The sequence below is a fragment of the Papilio xuthus genome, unplaced genomic scaffold, assembly GCF_000836235.2.
Source record: "Papilio xuthus unplaced genomic scaffold, Pxut_1.1 DF825946.1, whole genome shotgun sequence".
Classification (NCBI taxonomy): Eukaryota; Metazoa; Arthropoda; class Insecta; order Lepidoptera; family Papilionidae; genus Papilio; species Papilio xuthus.
The window spans coordinates 5,239,536-5,260,010 of NW_013532703.1; the positions used below are offsets into that span (position 1 = coordinate 5,239,536).

Consider the following 20,475-nt stretch of genomic DNA (forward strand, 5'->3'; position numbering starts at 1 on the left):
TGGGGACGTATAGTGAGCTGATGATGATGATAACTAGTATTAAACCATTAAAGGGCTACAATTTAATATAAAATATTGTAATTAACATGACAGACATTGTAAATTCATTAGTTAGTGTATCAACTACTTTACTTAAGCAAAAAAATTAAAACAAATAGGTAAAAATGTTATAAGATATATTGAAGTCTCTTAACTTCACACTTGGAACACAATTTTAGATGTAGCCAAATGTGAGAGGAGGGCACTGCACAGCTTCTCAATGACCTTGGCCTAAATATATGAAGACTTATAGCAGAATATTAAGACAGTTACTTTAAATCTCACCCTTTCATGCACTCCACCCATAGATAACCAAACATTGTGTTTTGCAGCTAGCTCTCTATAGCTCTTTACTGTATCCCCAGTGAGTAAAGTCTCTGCGGAATCTAATGTATCCTTTTTACTATCACATAAATAGTCACAAGCTTCAGGGAAGAATAACATCTAGAATGAAAGGTAAATATAATTATTATAAACATGACAAAACTATCATTTTTTTTATTATTAAAGGATATTCTCCTATGTGAAAATAGCGGCAATTTACAGTGGCCAGCCAATAACTAGCACAGCAATATCTTAGGTAACTCTTACATTGGATTTATAAGTTTTTTTTTTTCGTTTTATAAAGCAATAAATTTATTACTTAAATACCTGAACATTTTCTTTACTTGCATCACTAATAAGTTTGCTGACAACTTGTAAATTAGAAGCCTTGTCCCCAACAGATGTCATTTGGCACACAGCAACACGTTTGGAACTCATATTGGAGCTAAGTTGTCGTACAAACTTTATGCTTAATAACTTACAAAATATTGATGCAGAATTCTGAAATGTTTAAGTTGAAAAAATTTATTACCGTCACTTAATATAATTATCTGTATTTTAGTTGTATAAAAAGTAATTTTTTCCTTTAATCGTATTATCACTTATATTAAATATCTGTCGAGTGTAGTGATAACAGATGTCAACTGTTTAATTCTTTATCAAACAAAAAGCTTATAGTTGGTGTCTTATATTGAAATAGTTATGTATTATTATATGATATTAATATTATAGTTATCTATTAAGATTGACTAGGAATAGGCTTGGTTATAGCTTACCTGCATTTTATATATTACAATAAAATAGTTACCTATTTATTATCAATTATCGTTATTGGTGAAATTATCACAGCATTGGAAGTTTATTATATTAATTTCGGTTATAGGTTCTTTTTATATAAGTTTACAAGAAGCAAAAACCGAACTTCAATAAGAATTCAGTTCATTGATGATTTTTTTAAGTCAGTCTGCAATCTTCTGTCAAATGTCAACTGTCAATCAAGTACAGATGTCGAAACCACCTATTTTCATTGGTTGCTTGGTTGCACGGTGTTGCTTGACATATTTTTGAGTCGGCGCTGCTTAAGGTATTTTTTTTGATAACTAAAAACCCTTTTAAGATTTAAAATAGGCAATCGATAAAGAGTTGAATAAATGAATAATGTATTTTAATATTTTTATACTCCTTTCTGTTTTTCATAAGTGTACAAAGGAGAACTTTTTATTTAAAGAATAATAAGATGGCAATTTACGGGATCTATATTTGTCCAGTTTCATTTTATAGCAACACTGTTAGTAAGCTTCTTTCGTCCCCAGCCCCCCTGCTCGGCTATTTCGCTGGCTGGCTGTTTTGTGTTGATTGATGATTGAATGCTTACCTGTTTTCACGCAATCTTATCATTTTCTCCAGTCTCTGAGTCAGTTTATATTCATTTTAGGTTTTCCTAGTTATGTGTCATGGTAGCCGCATAGTAGTTTTGTCGTGTATATAATGAACACTTTCATGTTTCGGGAAACATTTTGTGAAAAAGGAAGAAGTTGGATTCACTTTTATTTCTTAACATGTGATCATGGATGTAAATAATTAGTAATTTATTTCAAACAAAATGGACGTAATAGGCTCTATTAGTGGATGTGATGTGAAGTGACTCCTTTTTTGGTTCTTTGCCTGTACGACTTTTTTTATGTGAGACAGACTGACATTCAAGCAAATACCCCAAACACTTGCTCGAGCTTCGAAAAAAAAACGTAAGTTATAAAATTTAAGTCAAAAATTGTTAGATTTACTTAACATCTAAGCGAAAAGTTAATTTTAACATAAACCAAGAATATATTTTTGCAAAAAGGGCTTACGATTGCATGACTCATGTCAGCAGTTGCATCGATACCCTTGCGTTTATTTTGATTGATTACTTTTTGTTTGTTTACAAAAAAAATGATCCTTTCGGCTCGCTTTTTATGTTTTTACCTTAACAGTTAGTAGTTGGGATAAGAAATTTTTATTTTTACGAATCTAAAAAAAATAAAAGTACTTAGTCAACAGAGAAATACATTTTCAATTATTCGAATTTATGTAACATGTCCTAGCTTTACAAATGCCTATATGTTTATTTGAAATAAAATATTTGTCTATGTATAGAAGTATCTGTAAAAACTTTCATATATGGCTTTCAAATTTCAAAGGATATTTGGCTAGTCACTGACTCAAGTTTATTACAAGAAAGGGGGATCCTAAGAAGGAGGGTAGTGATAAGATAAAACAAACTAATATTTTTATAACAGTAATAACATAATCAATAAGATTTCAAAGTAATATTGATAATATAAAAGTGTTCAATTTGTTGTATTACTCATGAATAAAATGCCATTTAATAATAAAGAAATTTTTTTATGTATAAAATATTCATGTATATTCCTTTGCCATTATAAAACTACTATGAACAGTTGTATTTAGTATGTACTAGAGGTTTATTGAATATATAAATTTATGAGTGATATAAAGAAGTCCAAACAATTTTATATAAATGTATAATAATAAATTTATTTTGATTTTGTCTAACCTTTTCTAGACTGAAACAACAATAGTCTATTTACTTTTATCCAAAACATCTGTGTCATGGTTACGTGAAAACAATGAACATTTCTTCCATTTGTAAGTACACGCAATCATGTTATTAGACGCACTGGTGACCATATGTCTGGTCTGTTTTATGAAATTTGTAATCACTATGCAGTTGCATTACATTTCTTTAATTGGTAGAGATGATGGACAGAAAGAAGTGTGTTATTTATACACTATTTATCTTTGTCTTGACTATCTACATAATCTAATCTTTGGGATCTAAATCCTGGAAAGGGGAATGGACTCAATGGATGAAATACATAATACTATATAACACACTTGTATTTTGTAAAGCTGTAGTTTTACCACACAATTGTAATATATAGCATGTTTGCTAGATGTACTTCTGTAAAAAAATGATAGATAAAAATACAATAAAACTAGAGTAGATTTAACACATAAGTAGTAAATTACAATGTGTTATTTACATGCAAATATTTCATGTACAAAAAATTTTTTCTTCCCCTCTTCAATACAAAGTAGTTTGCTTTTTTGTAAAATAATAATTTCCATTTACTTCTTCGTCCGCATTCCGCGAATTTAGCGAGATTTTTCTGAATCATGGCGCCGCTTTTTTGGGGTCAGTATCGAACTTTTTTTTTGCCTAAATGACTAAGCACTGTAGAACAAAAAATGGTGTAATAATGCGATATAAACTTTTTAAGAAATAGGAACGTTAGCAATTATTATCGCAACGTTTTTTTGTTTACAAAAAAAAGTCGGAAAATAGAAGGCCAGCTAAGGTCTGAATTATTGTGTCACCTTTACGCCCACGTTCAGTGGACTAATATTTTTAGGCTGAGAATAGTTAAATTATTCAATAAGATTAACTATGAATCGAAATCATTACCTTACAAATAAATATACAGGACCTTGTTGCAATTTATTTCCTTGCCCAGAAATGAAACAAGGAAATACTCTACAACTCTAAGAAGACAAGAAATCGCGGCTAAGTTGTAGATAAAAAAATCAAAGTAATTATGCTAACCTCGATCGCTTCCTATTTACATAAATTGCGGAATGTATAGCGATAAGAGGACATTGGCTCCCTCGGACCTTGGATATGACACCTCTTATACTGCATAACAAAGCGCGAGTCCATATTTTGCTGTTCGAAGTGCATGTGTATGTTACCCTTTATATCCGACTCTGACGCCCCTTTATGCCCGACGCCCTGGGCGATCGCCCCACCTCACTACCCTAACGCCGCTACTGACTGTGTGCACAAAATGCAGCTGTTATTGGTTAAAAATATTGATGAAATAAATATCTACCTATAAATGATAATATTTTATGTCCTTTAAAATGTCAATTGTGAAAATTGACACCAGAAATGGGAACTAATCGAATGTTGACAAGGCTAAACATATATTTAATATTCCTATATCAGTATTTTAGGCAATGCCCACGTAAACGCCCACAAAAGGCTTACATTGAGCGCAGATTCAAAGGTCACGATGTGTCAACTATACTTAGTTTAATATACTCGAAAATACATGTGTTTTGGTTTCATTCAGCCCCTATTTTAGAAGAGACCGAGCCTTCCCTCGAATTTAGGAAGGTGCGGCAGTGGGGTGCGGTTTTATATGCATACTGCAACTGATAATCCTGAATTTAGTAGCAAAGCAAAGCAATAAATAACATAAGGGTGCACCAAATGTCCAGATTGCCTGAAGCTGATTATATTACTACGAGCTGACCCGTCGAACTCTGTTCCGCGGAGGAGGTAGCTTTGAGCATCAGTAGAACGCACATCTGGATACCCAGGAACCGCATCCCTTTGCTTCCGTCTTTGAAAATTCTTCGATGAAGCATTCCAAGTATAATATAACTTAATAAATTGGGGGAAAAATGAATAAATAGAATTCTATGTCCGTCTCCTGGCTCTAAGCTACCTCCTCAACAATTTTCATCCATATCGGTAAAGCCATTCTTGACAAATAAATAGGGTAACTAACGCGACTTTCTTTTATATATGTAGATTATTAGTAATCGTAGAAAACTTTTCAAAGAGCAAAGTTTTCCTTTTTTTTTCTTTCTCAAAAGCAGATATTAATGAAATACAGTACAAGCGTTAATTCAATGTAATTAATTTAAAAGTGAGTTAGAGTCGCAGTGCAGAAACTTACGGAGATCCGAGTTGGCTTTCGTACAAAATGCTACGTGAACTTGGCCGGTTTAATCAATTGACCCGTTTATTTATTTCAAATACACAGCTACAATTTATTTTAAAAATGAACTGAAATGTTAAAAGAGTAATTTAAAGTACGCATTAAAGCCTTTACTTATGGCTTATGTTCAAATGCTAATGCCTTTTTTTATTATTTTTTGTTTTTAAATACTCACGCTATAGTGTTAAATTCATAAATGTAGACATAGCTTATCCTTATAAAGTCGTTCTGTATAATTTAACCTCGTTCATCTGGTTCAACGACTTCCATGTAAAATTAAACGTATTTGCAATTAATGTCGTCCACACATGTGCGGTAATTTATTATCTAGTACTCAACTCTATTGCATCTGTATAATATAATTTCATTTTTAATTTGATCATTTTGTGCCAGTGACAAATTAAGATGATTAAAATGTTTTTAATGTAATAATTATTTGGTTACCATATTGTAAATTAAATAAAAATCTATATAATATTAGCTGTCCACCGTGACTTCGTCCGTGCGGAATTAAAAAAAAAACTTAATAAGTAGCCTATGTGTTTTCCAGACTATGTTCTACATCTATACCAAATTTCATCAATATCCGTTGAACCGCTCTAGAGATATCTTCAAACAAACATCCATCCATCCATCAATCTAAACATTGGCATTTATAATATTAGTAAGATTAATACATCAAGCGATAACTATGTGTTTTTCTAAGGAAATTGTGCGAACATAAAATTAAACAAAGTTAATGTTAAAGCCTTTTTTAATTAGATAAACACATTATTCGATTATAATTACGACCAATGGGCGACCATTAGTTTCGTTAGTTTGGTCTATTATGCGTACCTTGTTTCAATTTTTATTTCAATTGTGTTTGATATCAAGTACATATAAGTAGATAAATCAATTTATTGGTGTCGCGTCATCGAGTTATTTTTATCTTAAACCTATTCTATGCCGGCTTCAAATGTTACGTGATAGTTAGATTATGACCTTCGATGCATCGATATTGTGTGCTATGTGTTTCCACTGCCAAAACATGTACACAATAAGATACTGTTGTTTCAGTTTTCAAGGAGAATGACTGACGATTATATGTTGGTAGCAGTAGTTTACCCTATATTGCACTTATCAATATGTTTGTAATATATTATTAGGAATATATTTATGTACAGAGATCGATGTCAGAAATATGTTCCTGTTTATAATCAGATTACTTCCATTGCATTAAATAGCCCTATTTAGTATTCACTAAAACTGTATCGTATGTACGTAGTATGGAAATTGAATATCTGCGGGGGGACTTCCAAACATTAATGTATGCTCGATTTATGATACGTAAATACATCTTTACATTTTAATATTAGGAACGTACAGGTGCATTTTTAATATTTGTAAGTCCGAATAGTTCCTGGTGAACAAAGGTACTGAAGAAAATTAAGAATATAGAAAGGTGGACCTACACATGAATAATCATATATAGTGTTTTCATTTGATAGTTCTTATGATGTCTATTTTTTTGTTCCTCAATGTATCAGCTTTACCCCGTTATCTTCGATTTATAGGTTGCCCGCGACTCCGTCCGCGCGGAGTTAAAAAAGAACATAATTAGGAAAAGAGCATATTAGTAGCCTATGTTTTCTGTCAGACTATGTTCTACATCTATGCCAAATACCTTCAAACAAACATCCATCCATCTAGACATACGCATTTATGATATTAGTAAGATTATTAACCTATTTTATACTTTAAAGTTAAAAGCGACGGGACAGGTGGAACTATGTAGTGCAAACGCACTGTTTTCTTTATATTTTATTTAATGTTTAGTGTTAGTACATGACGCAGTCACTTAGTTAAGTAAACAGGTGAGCTTTTACGTGAATAAAGTATGAAAGTCCTTCTTAATTAAATTTTCAAATTCAACAGCTTGCGCATTTTGCTGCTTTTTTATAACTTCATTAGTTTGTTAGTCAGTTCGTTAGGAAGTTGGATTGTTGGAGTTGGGATTAGTTTTGACACGGTTACGGTGCGATGTGAAAATTGTTTAGTGTTTTATTATTGTCATGAATTGGTATGGTTTTATGTTTTCCTAATATGGAAGTGTATTACGGCATTTGTTGGATGCTAAAAAGGTACAAAATTGGTTAAAAAACGTTAACTTTTTTCAACATCAAATGAAGAGTATTTTAAATAAAAATTAAATTTTTTAGGTTAATTATGTAAATTACTTGGCAATACATTTCGTAAGTTCCAATTTATGTATGTGCCTTATCTAGTAGAGTTTCAAAGTTATGAATTCTGTCGTACTTAGTTCTGAAACAAATTTCCTAAACTAGAAAATGTAAAAAATATTTGACAGCGGTGGGATTCGAACCCACGCCCTTTCGGACTGGTGCCTAAAACCAGCGCCTTAGACCGCTCGGCCACGCTGCCTTGTGCGGAGTGACGCGAAATTTACAATTACGAGTTTTTGAAATTAAGTCATATCTCGAATGACTATTAATAGTTAGTTTCAGTTTGAATGCACTTTTTTTGTTACAAATTTTCACTATCACGTGTTTTTTTTATTTAACAAAGACACAATTGGATAAGTACATCTTAATTGGCGGTTTCCGTTGCCACGACCCATGTGAGTCGAGTCACAAGCATTTTGATTGTCGCCAGTTAAATTCCGGGAAAGGGAGCAGTTCATTAGTTCTTAAGTGTTAACTTAAGTTTTAATTGGACACTATTGTTTTGCAGCAGTTACTTTTTGTAGAATTATCTAATGCTTATCTGAGCGTAGGAACATAGTGATTTGATACCTATACTTAAAGAGGAAAGATTTGATTGTTTCCATTGAATAGGCTCCGAAACTGAACCGAAATGAAAAATTATTTCACTGTTGGGAAGCTAAACTATCCCCGAGTGCCATAGGCAATGTTTATTACTAGAATTCTAAACTGCTACGACTTAGGGTCCTTCAAGAAGCGAGCTTATCACCACCTCAAAGGCCGGCAACGCATCTGCGGTTCCTCTGGTATTGCTGATGTCCATGGGCGTCGTTGAATACCTCGGTGTTCCCGCTGCTCGTTTGCCCCCTTCTGTTATAAAAAAAAAATCTTTTAATTCCTTTCGGTAAAGTTGCGCGCAACTGCTAGTGTGTGATAATAAAAACAATTTTATATTGCTTTGTTGTTACTTTTATTCAATTACATGTCGTATGTTTAGAATGGCCTATCTCTACATAATTGTAACTGGGATTACATGTCCGCGTCGCCCAGTTTGTACACACTTTACACATTGTACACACGTTGTGTAAACATTGCTTGATACCGCGTATATAAATATTACCTTTACCCAATTCACATCGTGCGCTCGTGTAACTTTAGGTATGTTGGTTATGCTACATTTGTTGGATTATTGTAAATTGTTGTTTTTATTAACAATAAACAGTTAAGCGTACTCAAAGACACGTGATTGTTAATTTAACAGTCGCTAAGTGCAGATTTTTGTATTAAATTTAGTAGAAAAGCAGAAATCTTGTTCAATAGACTAAATTTATCAGCTTTTCAGTTTCTAGAACGTTCTCTCGCCTTCTAAGAGAAAAGAAAAGAGTGTTTTTATGTTTGTAACCTTTGAATTGTTTTTCTCTGCTCGCTAAACGAATGGTTAAAAATGAATACCCCTAGAAAGTCGGTCATCCAGAACGTAGCTGTTTAAACACTATCAATGCAAGACTCGGCAGTTCCCTTAGGCCATCACTTCAAGCTTCATATTAAAGCCGCTTGGCCCCTTTACACTGTCACTTAATATTTATACTTAATCTTATATATTTATAAAATTCTCGTGTCACAATTTTCGTTCCCATACTCCTCCGAAACGGCTTGACCGATTCTCATGAAATTTTGTGAGCATATTGAGTAGGTCTGAGAATCGGCCAACATCTATTTTAATCCCGCGCGGACGGAGTTGCGGACGACAGCTAGTATCTTATACAATGCCCTTAGAAAGTCTTTTGTTTACAGTTAAATGAACGCTCAGACCAAATCTCTCAATTTAGTAAAGTTATGGCCCTCCGCGCCTCATGTAATAAGTTGAAAGGCACTTATCGTGGGCTTCTAAGACGAAAATCCCCGTTTAAAACATATTGTTATCTCTGTTTTGTCAAAGATCATGACAGGGATGACGATATGTTTTATACAAAGATTTAAGTCTGAGAAACCCGCGGTTAACAATGTTAAAGTATATCTTGCTAATTTATATGATTTCTCTTTAGGCCCTCAGAGACTTCTGACGCAAAGAGTTACATTTCAAGAGATGTGACTCTTTTCGTCGGATAGGTCGTATTAGTTATATTCTTTAAGTATTGTAGCTATGCCCTTTTTCATATTACACAACACGTGCAGCCTCTTAACCTACATGATGATCTTATATCATCTTATAAATTACTAAACTAGTAGTCTGGGAGAATTTTATCATATACAGCACTTTAAAATAAATTTTATTTTCAGAAATCAACGGTTAATGTTATTGTAGATTATGCCAGTACGTCAAGTAATGGTGAATGTATAAAGTCACATCTTTCCTATACTTAAAAAGACATTTTGTTTGATGTTTTCCCTTAGTTGTCTAAAGTACACTATACCGGTACGAAAGTGTTGTATTCGATACTTTATAATACTGATATAGTTGTGTGCCGCAACATGAAGCTGGAGAAATATGTGAGATGATGTTTTGACCAGTATTTAAGTAGTTGCTACTGTTTTAGTTTCGTATGTCGTGCTGTTTGCGCAAAGTATTTTGCTTTGATCTTGGAAGTTAATATATTTATTACTTATCAAGTCACTTGTTTATTCCTTTTAACTTTATCTATGCAGCTATACGTGTAATAAAATTAGAGTGTCTGCATGTAATATCGAAAGATATGTCAAAATGTTTGTCAGTATGTTTGTCAGCAAGGTCGCGTTTGTTCCGGGTTTTCTTCGAAACGACTTGATTTCGAAGGGAAGGTGTTTGATGCATACCAGCATAATATAGGCGTGTTTTTAATTCTGCACGAACAAAGTCGGGGGCAACCGTTAGTAGATCATAAACTAGTTATAGGTAATTACTATTCAATTAGCATTTAATGGATAAGTTAAAGATTAATGGTAAGTACTACGGACATAAAATCCTACTCAATTACTAATTCATTCGAAATCTTTTGTTGTGAGGTTGGAATTAATTATATATTATTCTTTCATAAGATATTGTTCATTCGGTTTACACATTAGCATAAATATAATAATACTAGTTGTCACCTGCGACTTCGTCCGCGCGGAATTATAAAAAAAACTTTGTAACCTATGTGTTCTTCCAGGCTATGTTCTACATCTATGCCAAATTTCATTTTTCCTTCTGGAGATACCTTTTAACAAACATCTATCCAAACATTCGCATTTGTAATATTAGTAAGATTTAAATTAGTATTATTTGTGAATTGCATCCGCTTTGACTCATCATCGTAGGCGTAGCCCTGGTAAGAATGACCTGAATAAAAAAGCTAGAATATGTGATCAAGTCGTTGTCAGATTGCTTTATGAGTCTCGTGACTCGGCTACGAGTGGTTTTCTGTTTATTTATTGTTAGTTTTTCTCGACGAATTGTTTCAAAATCTAGACTACATTTCTATTTTTAGTTTTCATTCTGTTTTTTATTCTATATTGTCAATGTGACCTTGGCTTTTTAATTTATCTTGTGTAGTAATCCATTGCCGACATCTCTACTAAAATATATTGTTGTCTCTATTTTCTCTTTGGAAAAACAGAGATGGTAATATAGTGTTCTGCTCTCTTGCAGGACGACCCTTTATTACTTTATTCATAAATCCTACATGGCAGGGTAGCATTTACTTAATTATTAAGCGACTGCACAAACGCATAGGGGTAAGTTCGATTACACCCTCCCGCGTGTCACGGACGAAGGGACAATATAGTGAATACTGCCCATTACATTATTGACGTAGGGTTAAAAAGGTATTTTAGGTACTCTATGAAAATTAAAATTTATTTCGTAAAACTGATCAAGAGAGCTAGCCATCCAATGAAGGTCCTGTCAATATTGGTCAGCCGTTCCGGGGATTACTCGGAACAAACTTGGGACAGACATTCAGGCAAAAATTTAAATATTGGTTTTTTGTTATAGTTAAAGCAAATCATACACAAAATATATTTTTTTTATTTCAATATTACACACAGACAAAACAATTTAATGTATCTATAGATAAGCTGGGTAATAAAAGATAAATCAAATTCATATCTAAAATATAAAAGAAAGCAATCTTGCAAATAAAGTGGTTTCTAAGTAAATTTCACTTATATCGAAATGTAATAAAGATACGATTTTTATATTTTATGTGTATTTTCTGAATGTCGGAGAAAAGGAGCAAAGGCGAAGGGGCCAGACGGTCTCCGACTAGCATTTAATTTTAAGGCTTCCAGTGAATGATTGAGGGTTCGTTGACATGGCGGCGTCTGTGCCGATCCTGCGTTATGGCAATCAATAAATGCGCGCCGCCAGCAAATTTGACTAGACGAGGGCGCGTGGTTTTACACGATTGTTGTTACGAATGTTAACGCGTAAATGCACTTTTAATGTTTAATATGATGAATGTTGAATACGTATTTGTAAGACGATTGATCTCGTCAAGATCTTACTTGTGATGTAATTAATAATTCGTAGTTATTTTATAGTTGTTTTTGTATTCGTTCATTTTAGCAATCTTTCGATTGGAGGATTAAATGAAGAGTAAACTTTTTTATTCCTTTAGTTTAGTTACAGCAGTGATCTTTAGGATTTTAATATGAAAAGTATTATAGTTCTCGGCGTTCTTGAAATATTTGAATCGAACGGAAAATAATAACGTACTTGCATTGTTTGCATACCGGGTGGTCAGGTGTCAGTGACGTAGTTCCGGTGTTTATTGTACAATTAAATTAATTCTATCAGCAAATATGATTTGACGTTTTGCTAGTGATGTGCTTCTTAAGTAGTGTTGTTACCTGCTTGAAATATAGATTAGTGTTACGGTTTTGGTTGCTGTAAATTATGTGATTGATGTATATATCGAAGGACACATGCTTAGAAAACGTTCAGTCTGGTCCTTCGAGTCGGATAGTTCAGAAAGTATATTTTCATTATTACACAGTAATGGCAAAAATTTCGTTACACATTTTATTTAATTTTTGTACCATTTTTTGTCGAGTACAATATTAATTTCTGTAGGAATACACTGATAGTACTAAGCTAGTTTGTAGGAAAAAGCTGGTTGAAGACGTTTTCTCTTAAAATGTAATAAGAATTGTATCTATACGACGATTACAAAGGTTGTAACTTAAAGCGGAATTGTGGCCACCATTTGAGACGGTATATTAGTCGCATGCATATTCAATGCGGAAGTCCGTCTGTACGAGCCCTTAGAATTGCCAGGGATTTACATACTGCATGTATTTTTTCGTCGACTATCATTCCGCTTCCAAAATGCTATTCAAATAACTCTGTAGGCGGATTTAATGCAAGGAATACTGATTAAGTATGCCTTGAAGTTTATTTAGCAATTTATTATCTGCTTTTTATGCGAAAAATTCTTAAAAATAAATGATTCTTTATCGGTCATCTTTTGAAAAGTATTAAGGTGCTTTTTACAAAAGCAAATTACGATTTATATATTTACTATCATCGATATGCAAGGGTGCGTTTGCACTGAAATGAATCGCCGTTGAAATGCTAATGAAAATCAATCAATCATAAATCACTTTTTACTGCAAAACTTAACGGATTTGTGTATATAATGATACGAATGTAATTTGAAGAGCTATCAAAGATGATATAACTGTTTGATACTATTAATAAATTCGCAATAAATTGAATACTAAGCTTTTTAATACATATATTAGTAGTTTAGAACAATTTATCATCTTGAGTTTCCACTGTTTAAAAACCTATACATAATCTTATAGTAATTTCTAAGATAATATTATTTGTTTAGGTGCTACAGCAGTGGAAACTTACTGTTAAACAACCTCTCTTTCCTGACGCACGTTTTACACAAATGTGTGTAACACATACAAACAGTTTTATATATGTATTACTATTAGATGTGGAAGTTCTGAGCAATTTCCTCCTGCCGCTGAAAGTTCGAGATTGCGACGGTCTATTGCTGTACGCTCCGTAACTAACAACTAGACAACTAAGTTAGATCGTTCCAGTTTAATCGATGTTGTTCGATGGTTTTTTTTTGCCGCTGGAGAATAACTTTGTTTATTACTGTTTATTTGTATATGGAACTAGTGATAGTATTAATGTAGTTATGGTTTCGTTTTTTGTCTTGTACATATCCTACCTAACTGTCCGCTAAATAGATTGCTATATTCCTATTCTTCAATACACATATATCGAACACGAACACGCTTCTCTTATCTTTTCCGTACATCGTGTGTTCTTAAAATATCGATATGTTAATGATGCACATCACTACGGGAATGATCGATATAAGCACAACACTGTATACGCTTACAAAAAGGAACAATATCCAATCCAAGTAGCAAAGTCCCCGTTACAAACTCGTGTGTACGTGTCGGTAAATCACTGCGGGCGTGATGTGCTCATCTCAACATCGGCATGAAGATTTGAGCAGTGCTTGTGAACTGAATAGTGAGTGACAAGACCATCGATACCTTTCCATCGTTGGATCAACGTCATATGTAGTTGGTTTTTCGAAATACCATAAGAAAATAAAATACTTCCGCCAGAAATAGGAAGTGGTTGACGTGTGAACTTTGTTATTTTTTATAAAGTTTTTTTTTATATTTCGACAATCCGCTGGAATGTGGTCCACTTCGTGACATGATTTTTTGTGGATTTATCAGGTCTATTGATTCATGTAAGTAGATAGAGCGCGATGTTGTGTACTCGTACGTGATTTTTTTTCGATGGGGTGCTTTTTGTAGGGATATTGATTAGGGAATGGTGTTATGAAGGTTATGGGAATTAGGTTTTTTTCTCATTTTGAGCTTTTAAGTGATTTTCAATTGTTGTATTGTTCAACTATTGTAACTACCACTGAAGTGATTAGGCAATTTGGTCTTATAATACCTAAAATATTATTATTTAAGTTGAAATACAAATTAACGTAATTGTGACTAATGTGGTTAATTTAAGAGAGCTCTAAGTTCAATGACATTTTACAAAGATGATGAAAATGTGATGACTCATTTTGTTACTCTTAATAATTGTCATCTTTATATGCTTTGTAGCTGTCACGCGTGACGCCGATTGCCGGAATTAGACAAGTAGCCTATGCGTTCTTACAGATGGTTTTCTACAGCAATACAAAATGTCATCGTTTTCATTTGTCTTACTTATTATTTACTTTTTACTTCTTACTATACTACTTATATTATGGATGGATGGACGGTTGTTTGTTTGAAGTTGTCTCGAGAACGGATGTATGGATATCGCTGATATTTGGCATGAATATGGAAATAGTCTGGAAGAATACATAGGTTATTAATTAAGTTTTTTTTTTAACAGTGTGCGGCCGGAGTTGCGGGCGACAGCTAGTTGTAAGATATGATACAAAAACAGTATCTTTGTTCAATAGTCGAGGCCAGCAATTAGTTGAAAGCTCGTCCGTACGCGGGGTATCGTCCGGAGGGCTATTGTTCCTGGAATCGATACTGATATGTGGGCCTTTATTTTTAGTTGCCGCCTCTGTAGGGATCGCTACTGGCCTAGTACGATGCCACTGTTGCGATTAGGTTCGCCACTTTTATAGTGGGAATTCCTGCAAAAGATAAAATAAATACGTAGATACGTTGTGGAAGCTTTTTTAAAAAATCTTTTCAACCACAGATTATAATATTTATAGAGTTGTCATAACGGTCACATAATTTTTTTTATTCTTAGTACTGCTATCTCTAAAGTAAATGTCTTTGTATTTAACGATAAAAAAGCATTCAAATGATCTTTAAAATGATTGTGGTTTAATTGTGTTAGTGTTTAATTTTTTATTCTCTGACTAAACTTCTGATAGGACAACGTCGTGAGTATATTTTAGTACATTGTTTATATTTTTAAAGTCAATAGCATCGTGTTTCAGATGAGTTCCGGATTTCCTGATTGTGTGGTAACACTATCGGGGACGTGTTTTCTTTGATAGAATTTTATATTTCCGTAGTAAATACACGCTGAGGTAACCATGTTAATGGAAAATAGACTTACTAGTATTATAAATGCGAATTTTTGGATGGAAGGATGGATGTTTGTTTGAAGGTATCTCCGGAACGGCTGCTTTGGATCTTGCTGAAATTTTTCATAGGTGTAAAGCATAGTCTGGAAGAACACAGGCTACTTATAAAGTTTGTTTTTATTTTCACGCGGACGGAGTCGCTGGCCATAGCTAGTAATAATATATAACAGAAAGAGTTTATTTGAACTTGGTGGATCGGCTATAATTCTCGATGAGTGCTAATATATTTTGCTGTCTGTCCGTTTGTATCTTATTCGACGTAATTTATTTGATGTTATATTGGCAGGATTACAAACTGATCGAATATTAAATAGTCTATTGTGATTCTACATTACTTGCATTACTAAAACACATTTTTGCAATGTTTCTATGTACACATTATTGTAACGTATTACTGCTTTGAATTATAGATATTGCCGAGCGTCCGGATAAAGCTGATCGTAGGTTTTGATCTCGTGTCCGGCCTAAATTAACGGTGTCCGGGTTGTCCGGCTTTTTACACGCAAACGAGTGTGTCTTATTAATTCTGAGACAAAATCCTCAATAAAGTAGGATGTCCTTTCTACCTAAATATCCGGCCAAACTGGCTGGTCTGTCCGCCTATAAGTTATGCGACCTGGCAACCCAAACTATAGATATTGTTAGGCTTTTTGACCAAGTATCAAGAATTTGATTAAAAATCAATGATAACTTTATTTTTATTTAATTTTCTAAATGTAAATAATGAATTGAAGCCCGAAAATTTAATTTTTAATGTAATTTGCATGCCTGTACATACATTTGTACATTTATTTATGTGTTCAAATTAGTGCCGTCTCGCTCCCCAGACGCAAGCAACGGAAGACCACCACCATATCCCCCTTGTACATGTTAATTCGATTATATTATGTGATTGATCGATATGAGTTTGTTTGTTTAGCTTTAAATGAGATTTAATTCATAAATTGTAACATAGATTGTAATGTACAAACTTTTACTATTTTTAGGGTTCCGTACCTCGAAAGGAAAAAAACTGAACTCTTATAGGATCGCTTTGTTGTCCTTCCGTCTGTCTATCAAGACCCTTTTTCTCAAAAAAGCGTGAAGGTTGATACCTTCACAGCCTACCTACCAGCTAGCTGGTATTTATATCAAATGTTTAGGTCTGTGGTCGCTAGGTGCTGTGAAAAAATTACACTTCTAAACTAACGCAATTAAAAGATACAACCGTTTACGTCGTAAATGTTTTATATGTTAAAAAGAACAACACTACAGAACCACTTATGTAATGTGGTCCTTACTAATATATTTCTTTAGTGCCTGTAAATAAATGTATGTTTTATTTTAATTTTGAAATCTTGAATATCTTGTTTATCGTGACCCGGAATAATTTTTGTATTTTTATTTCAAAATCTTGGCTATTAAGATTAAAGGAATTTCATTTGTACTTCTAGAAATTTACTAATTAGCTAAAATTCATAGTTTTGTGTAAGAAAAATATTTAACTGGCACATTTTATAGTCGTTTGAGTTTAGCGTTTAGAGGTCGTGTAAAGCAATTTTTGTATTAAAAAGGTTAAAAGCGAGGTCATTTCCAGTGCTTTAGTATTATTAGTAGGGTTTAAGTTTTAATTATTCATTTGCCAGTGCTGCTGCGGTCTGCGGTGGAAATTGTATACTAATTATAATTAAAAGAGAAATTAACATTTCACTGGCCCGGTCTTTGATGGTTAACGTTGTGGAGTTTGTTGCTAACTGTAATATTATGAACTTAACAAGCTATTTGTATGCTGAAGTGAAAGAAAGGTGACCTACTTAAAGCTTCGTATTTAGTTTAATATAATGATTATAATTATGAAGTTTATGTCATTAAATTTCTTGTACATCTTTTCTTTCATAGACTTAGAAAGAATTATACGTTCTGCATTTTAAATTGTTGTTAAAAATGTGTTTATGTACGAAATTTATTAATATTACGAATTATGTGTCGCGGATTTAAAGGAAACTTAATTCGTAGTCTATGCGTTTAGGAATATGTTCTACGTTTATGCTAAATTTCAGCGAGACCCGTTTAGACGTTCCGTCTATCCATCCTTCCATCGAAACTTTCGCACTTAAAATGATAGTAAGATTTAATAGGTACCATAGAGGTGAGATTTTTTATTGTTTAAAAAAAATAACAGAAAGTTTTGTTTCATAAGCGTCAAGGGTTTTTTAGACAAGTATGTCATTTGGAACACATATTCCTGTTTTTGTATACCTAGATATACAGTTTGAAGTCGGATGTTGTGGAAGCAGCAGTTGACAATGCTCTTTCTGAACGCATCACGTAAAGTTGCGTAACAATCGAGCTGCGCTAATGCAGCTCATGTTGGTTGTTTGGTAGCGTGCTATATGACGCACAATGCTGCAACGTTTTTCTACGCGTCTAATGACAAATGTCTAGGGCTGTCAGTTTTATAATAAAAGATATAAGTAAGTTCAAATATCTTGGCGACTCAATGTCATCAATGCCTTACACCCACATCCCGCTACAACTAAAATTGTATTCTGCGCGAAGTATAACATCATTCGTTTTTGAGACAAAGGCTAAGATGTTTTGCACAGCATCATAGCAATCTTAATCTAGCGCATCCATGCTTAAACCGCTTTTGCATTTAAACCTAACCTGTGGAAACGTATCTGTATAAAGATTAAAAAAAAACAAATATAATTTTAAAATAAGACTTGGCTAAAACACTTTACCTAAAAAGCAAACATAAGATGTGATTTTAGACAAAGAGTAGCTCTACATATATTGAGAATATTATCTCTAATTGACAGCCCTTAAATGTGGTCTAGACTAGACAATACCGTACGGGCGTTAAGCTCCATTGTTTGAAACCCCTCCGCGTACGGACTAGACGTACACACTCAAATTTAATATGCATATAATATTTTAGTTGAAGTTTAGGTTACGTGATAACTGTATTCTACGAAAATTTATATAAACGATTTGGAGAGATTTCTATTTTACTTATCAGTATAATGAATGAAAGTTCGTCGTATTATGCTAAATATTCGCGGAGTAATCCGCTTGTGAATTTCTTAGTCTGTCTTTGACATTTAAGTGAAAAAAAATAAAAACATTTATGTCAGAAACGTTTGTTTACGCTGTAATTTTTACATATGAAAGTTTTGACGGAGCCTAGAAGACTAAAGTACGGAAGGAAATAATCTTAGCATTTTCTAAGAGAGTCAAGTATATGTGTTCGGACACGCTTTCTCGACCTAACTACCGCTACTCAGACGCCCTTGTCCGCTCAAGTGGACCCTTTGCGGTGGTACATCAGCTTTCATATACAAGGTGTGGTTGAGAAATTAACCCTAATTTTGTAGACAACTGAATATTGATGAAAAAGTCCTCGCATATTCGATCCGGTATTACTAAACGAAGCATTTAGAAAATGTCGATAATTATTTTTGGGGTTCCAATTTCTCAAATTTATTTTTCCCGAATTCTATAAATAAACGTAGCATCAATAAAAATTCTACAGAGAGCAAGCTATTTAGTGCTAAAATGTCTTCCAAAGTCCCGAGTCGCCAGAGCTGTCGAGTTGTCGTATTCAGTGCACGTATCCAATTTAGGATTATCTTATCTATCTCGTGTAAGCTTTGGTACGAAGGTCACCGAATGTCGAGCGGATAATAAAATGTTACATTATTGTTAGTATATCTGATAGTGTTGTATCGAATATGCTTATATACAAGAGAAAAGCTATAAACATGTGCTGTATACAAAATAGGTTTTTTTTTTATTATCCAATTTTTTTTTTTATAAATGACTAGATGTTGCTCGCGAGTTCGTCAGCTTAATTAGTAGCCTATGTGTTCTTCCCGTAAATTTCAGCGACATCCATGCAGTCGTTCTGGAGATATTCGCATTTATAATATTAGTAACAGTAAGATAGCGATTCTGGCAACTGCTTAGTTTAGCTAGGGATGTTACCACTTCGGGTTTTATTCCTTTTCAGCATAAATGATAATGCATGGTTCATAGTGCAAGTTGATGTTTTCGGAGCAGAGAGGATGTGAATTGTAAAGTTGGCAGCCCTATATCTAGGGACGATATTATACCGATTGCATGTTGGTTTGGCTTCTAAATGCTTTAATGCAATTTGATGCAATAGCGCATGTTGGGGTTAACAAGGTCTTAAGTATTAATAAGTGTAAGTTGAGTTGTGTAAAATATGATTGCGGTTGTGGTCGACCGCTAGTATGACGTGTTTATGTTCTCGACTGCAAGTTATTGCGTGCTCGGCGCCGGACTCTGCACGCGACTTTGAACATCTCATCTTGCTTTATAGTATGACGATAAGCAAGTGGCTTGGAGTTATTCACTTCATTAATGTTTGCAACGAGTTGATAGATTTTTAAAGGTACTTAAATTTCGTTGATATTAGACGAGTTTATTGGACTTAAAGCGCGCCTAAGATCGTTTTTTGACGTCACAATTCAATATTAATGCACTAAAGTGCTATAGGATTTAAGGAGTACTTCAAACGTAATATATTCGCTTTTTTATAAAATAAAATTACACAATCTAATAAGTAATAGTACATAACAACTTAGATAGTATGTAATCCGGCTTAAGTTGCCGTTTTAAGTTGTCGCACACACGGTTCAAGTTAGCGATCCCTTTGGGAACCCTTACGATAGTACTTTTAGGGCTTAATCAATGCGCTCGATTGACTTTAATCCGGTTTAACTTTGAACACCCTGTATCTTATAACAAAATACGAGTATGTAGATTTATCTATCAAAGGAAAAAGGACAGAAAAGTACATATTGTTTTTTCGACAATATACATTAATTTTTTAATGTTGTAGTATCATCATCAGCTCACTATACGTTTACTGAGGGGATCGGAGACTACCCTAAGTTAAGGGTGATTAGGCCATAGTCAACCACGCTGGCCTAGTGCGGGTTGGTTGACTTCACACATATCTTTGAATTTATGTACAGGTTGCATCACGATGTTTTCCTTCACCGTAAGAACGTCGGATATATGTACATATGTAAATCGGAAATCGAAAAACACATT

The 20,475-nt window shown here is 33.5% G+C and overlaps 2 protein-coding genes and 1 non-coding gene across 5 annotated transcripts in view; 1 reads left to right on the forward strand and 2 right to left on the reverse strand.

Annotated features, from left to right (window-relative positions):
• Positions 1 to 1,313, reverse strand: part of NitFhit (ntrilase and fragile histidine triad fusion protein NitFhit) — a 4,157-nt gene extending 2,844 nt beyond the window's left edge. Inside the window, exons 1-3 of one of the 2 annotated variants that reach the window (XM_013320447.1) lie at positions 1,172 to 1,313; positions 691 to 864; positions 325 to 483 (exon numbers count right to left, since the gene is read on the reverse strand). In XM_013320447.1, coding sequence (XP_013175901.1) covers positions 325 to 483; positions 691 to 801 — 270 coding nt within the window. In that variant the 5' untranslated portion in view covers positions 802 to 864; positions 1,172 to 1,313. Of the gene's footprint in view, positions 1 to 324; positions 484 to 690; positions 865 to 1,139 lie in introns of both variants that reach the window. The other variant, XM_013320446.1, reaches the window with a different exon arrangement.
• A 359-nt stretch (positions 1,314 to 1,672) lies between these two features.
• The window catches only part of LOC106124490 (ankyrin repeat domain-containing protein 50), a 48,342-nt gene continuing 29,539 nt past the window's right edge, over positions 1,673 to 20,475 (forward strand). For both annotated transcript variants that reach the window (XM_013321199.1, XM_013321200.1), the window contains exon 1: positions 1,673 to 2,108. The gene's annotated coding sequence lies outside the window, so the exon portion shown is untranslated. The remainder of the gene's footprint in view (positions 2,109 to 20,475) is intronic.
• TRNAL-UAG (transfer RNA leucine (anticodon UAG)) lies at positions 7,498 to 7,577 on the reverse strand. Its single transcript has one exon. It is a non-coding gene; the product is annotated as a tRNA-Leu (tRNA).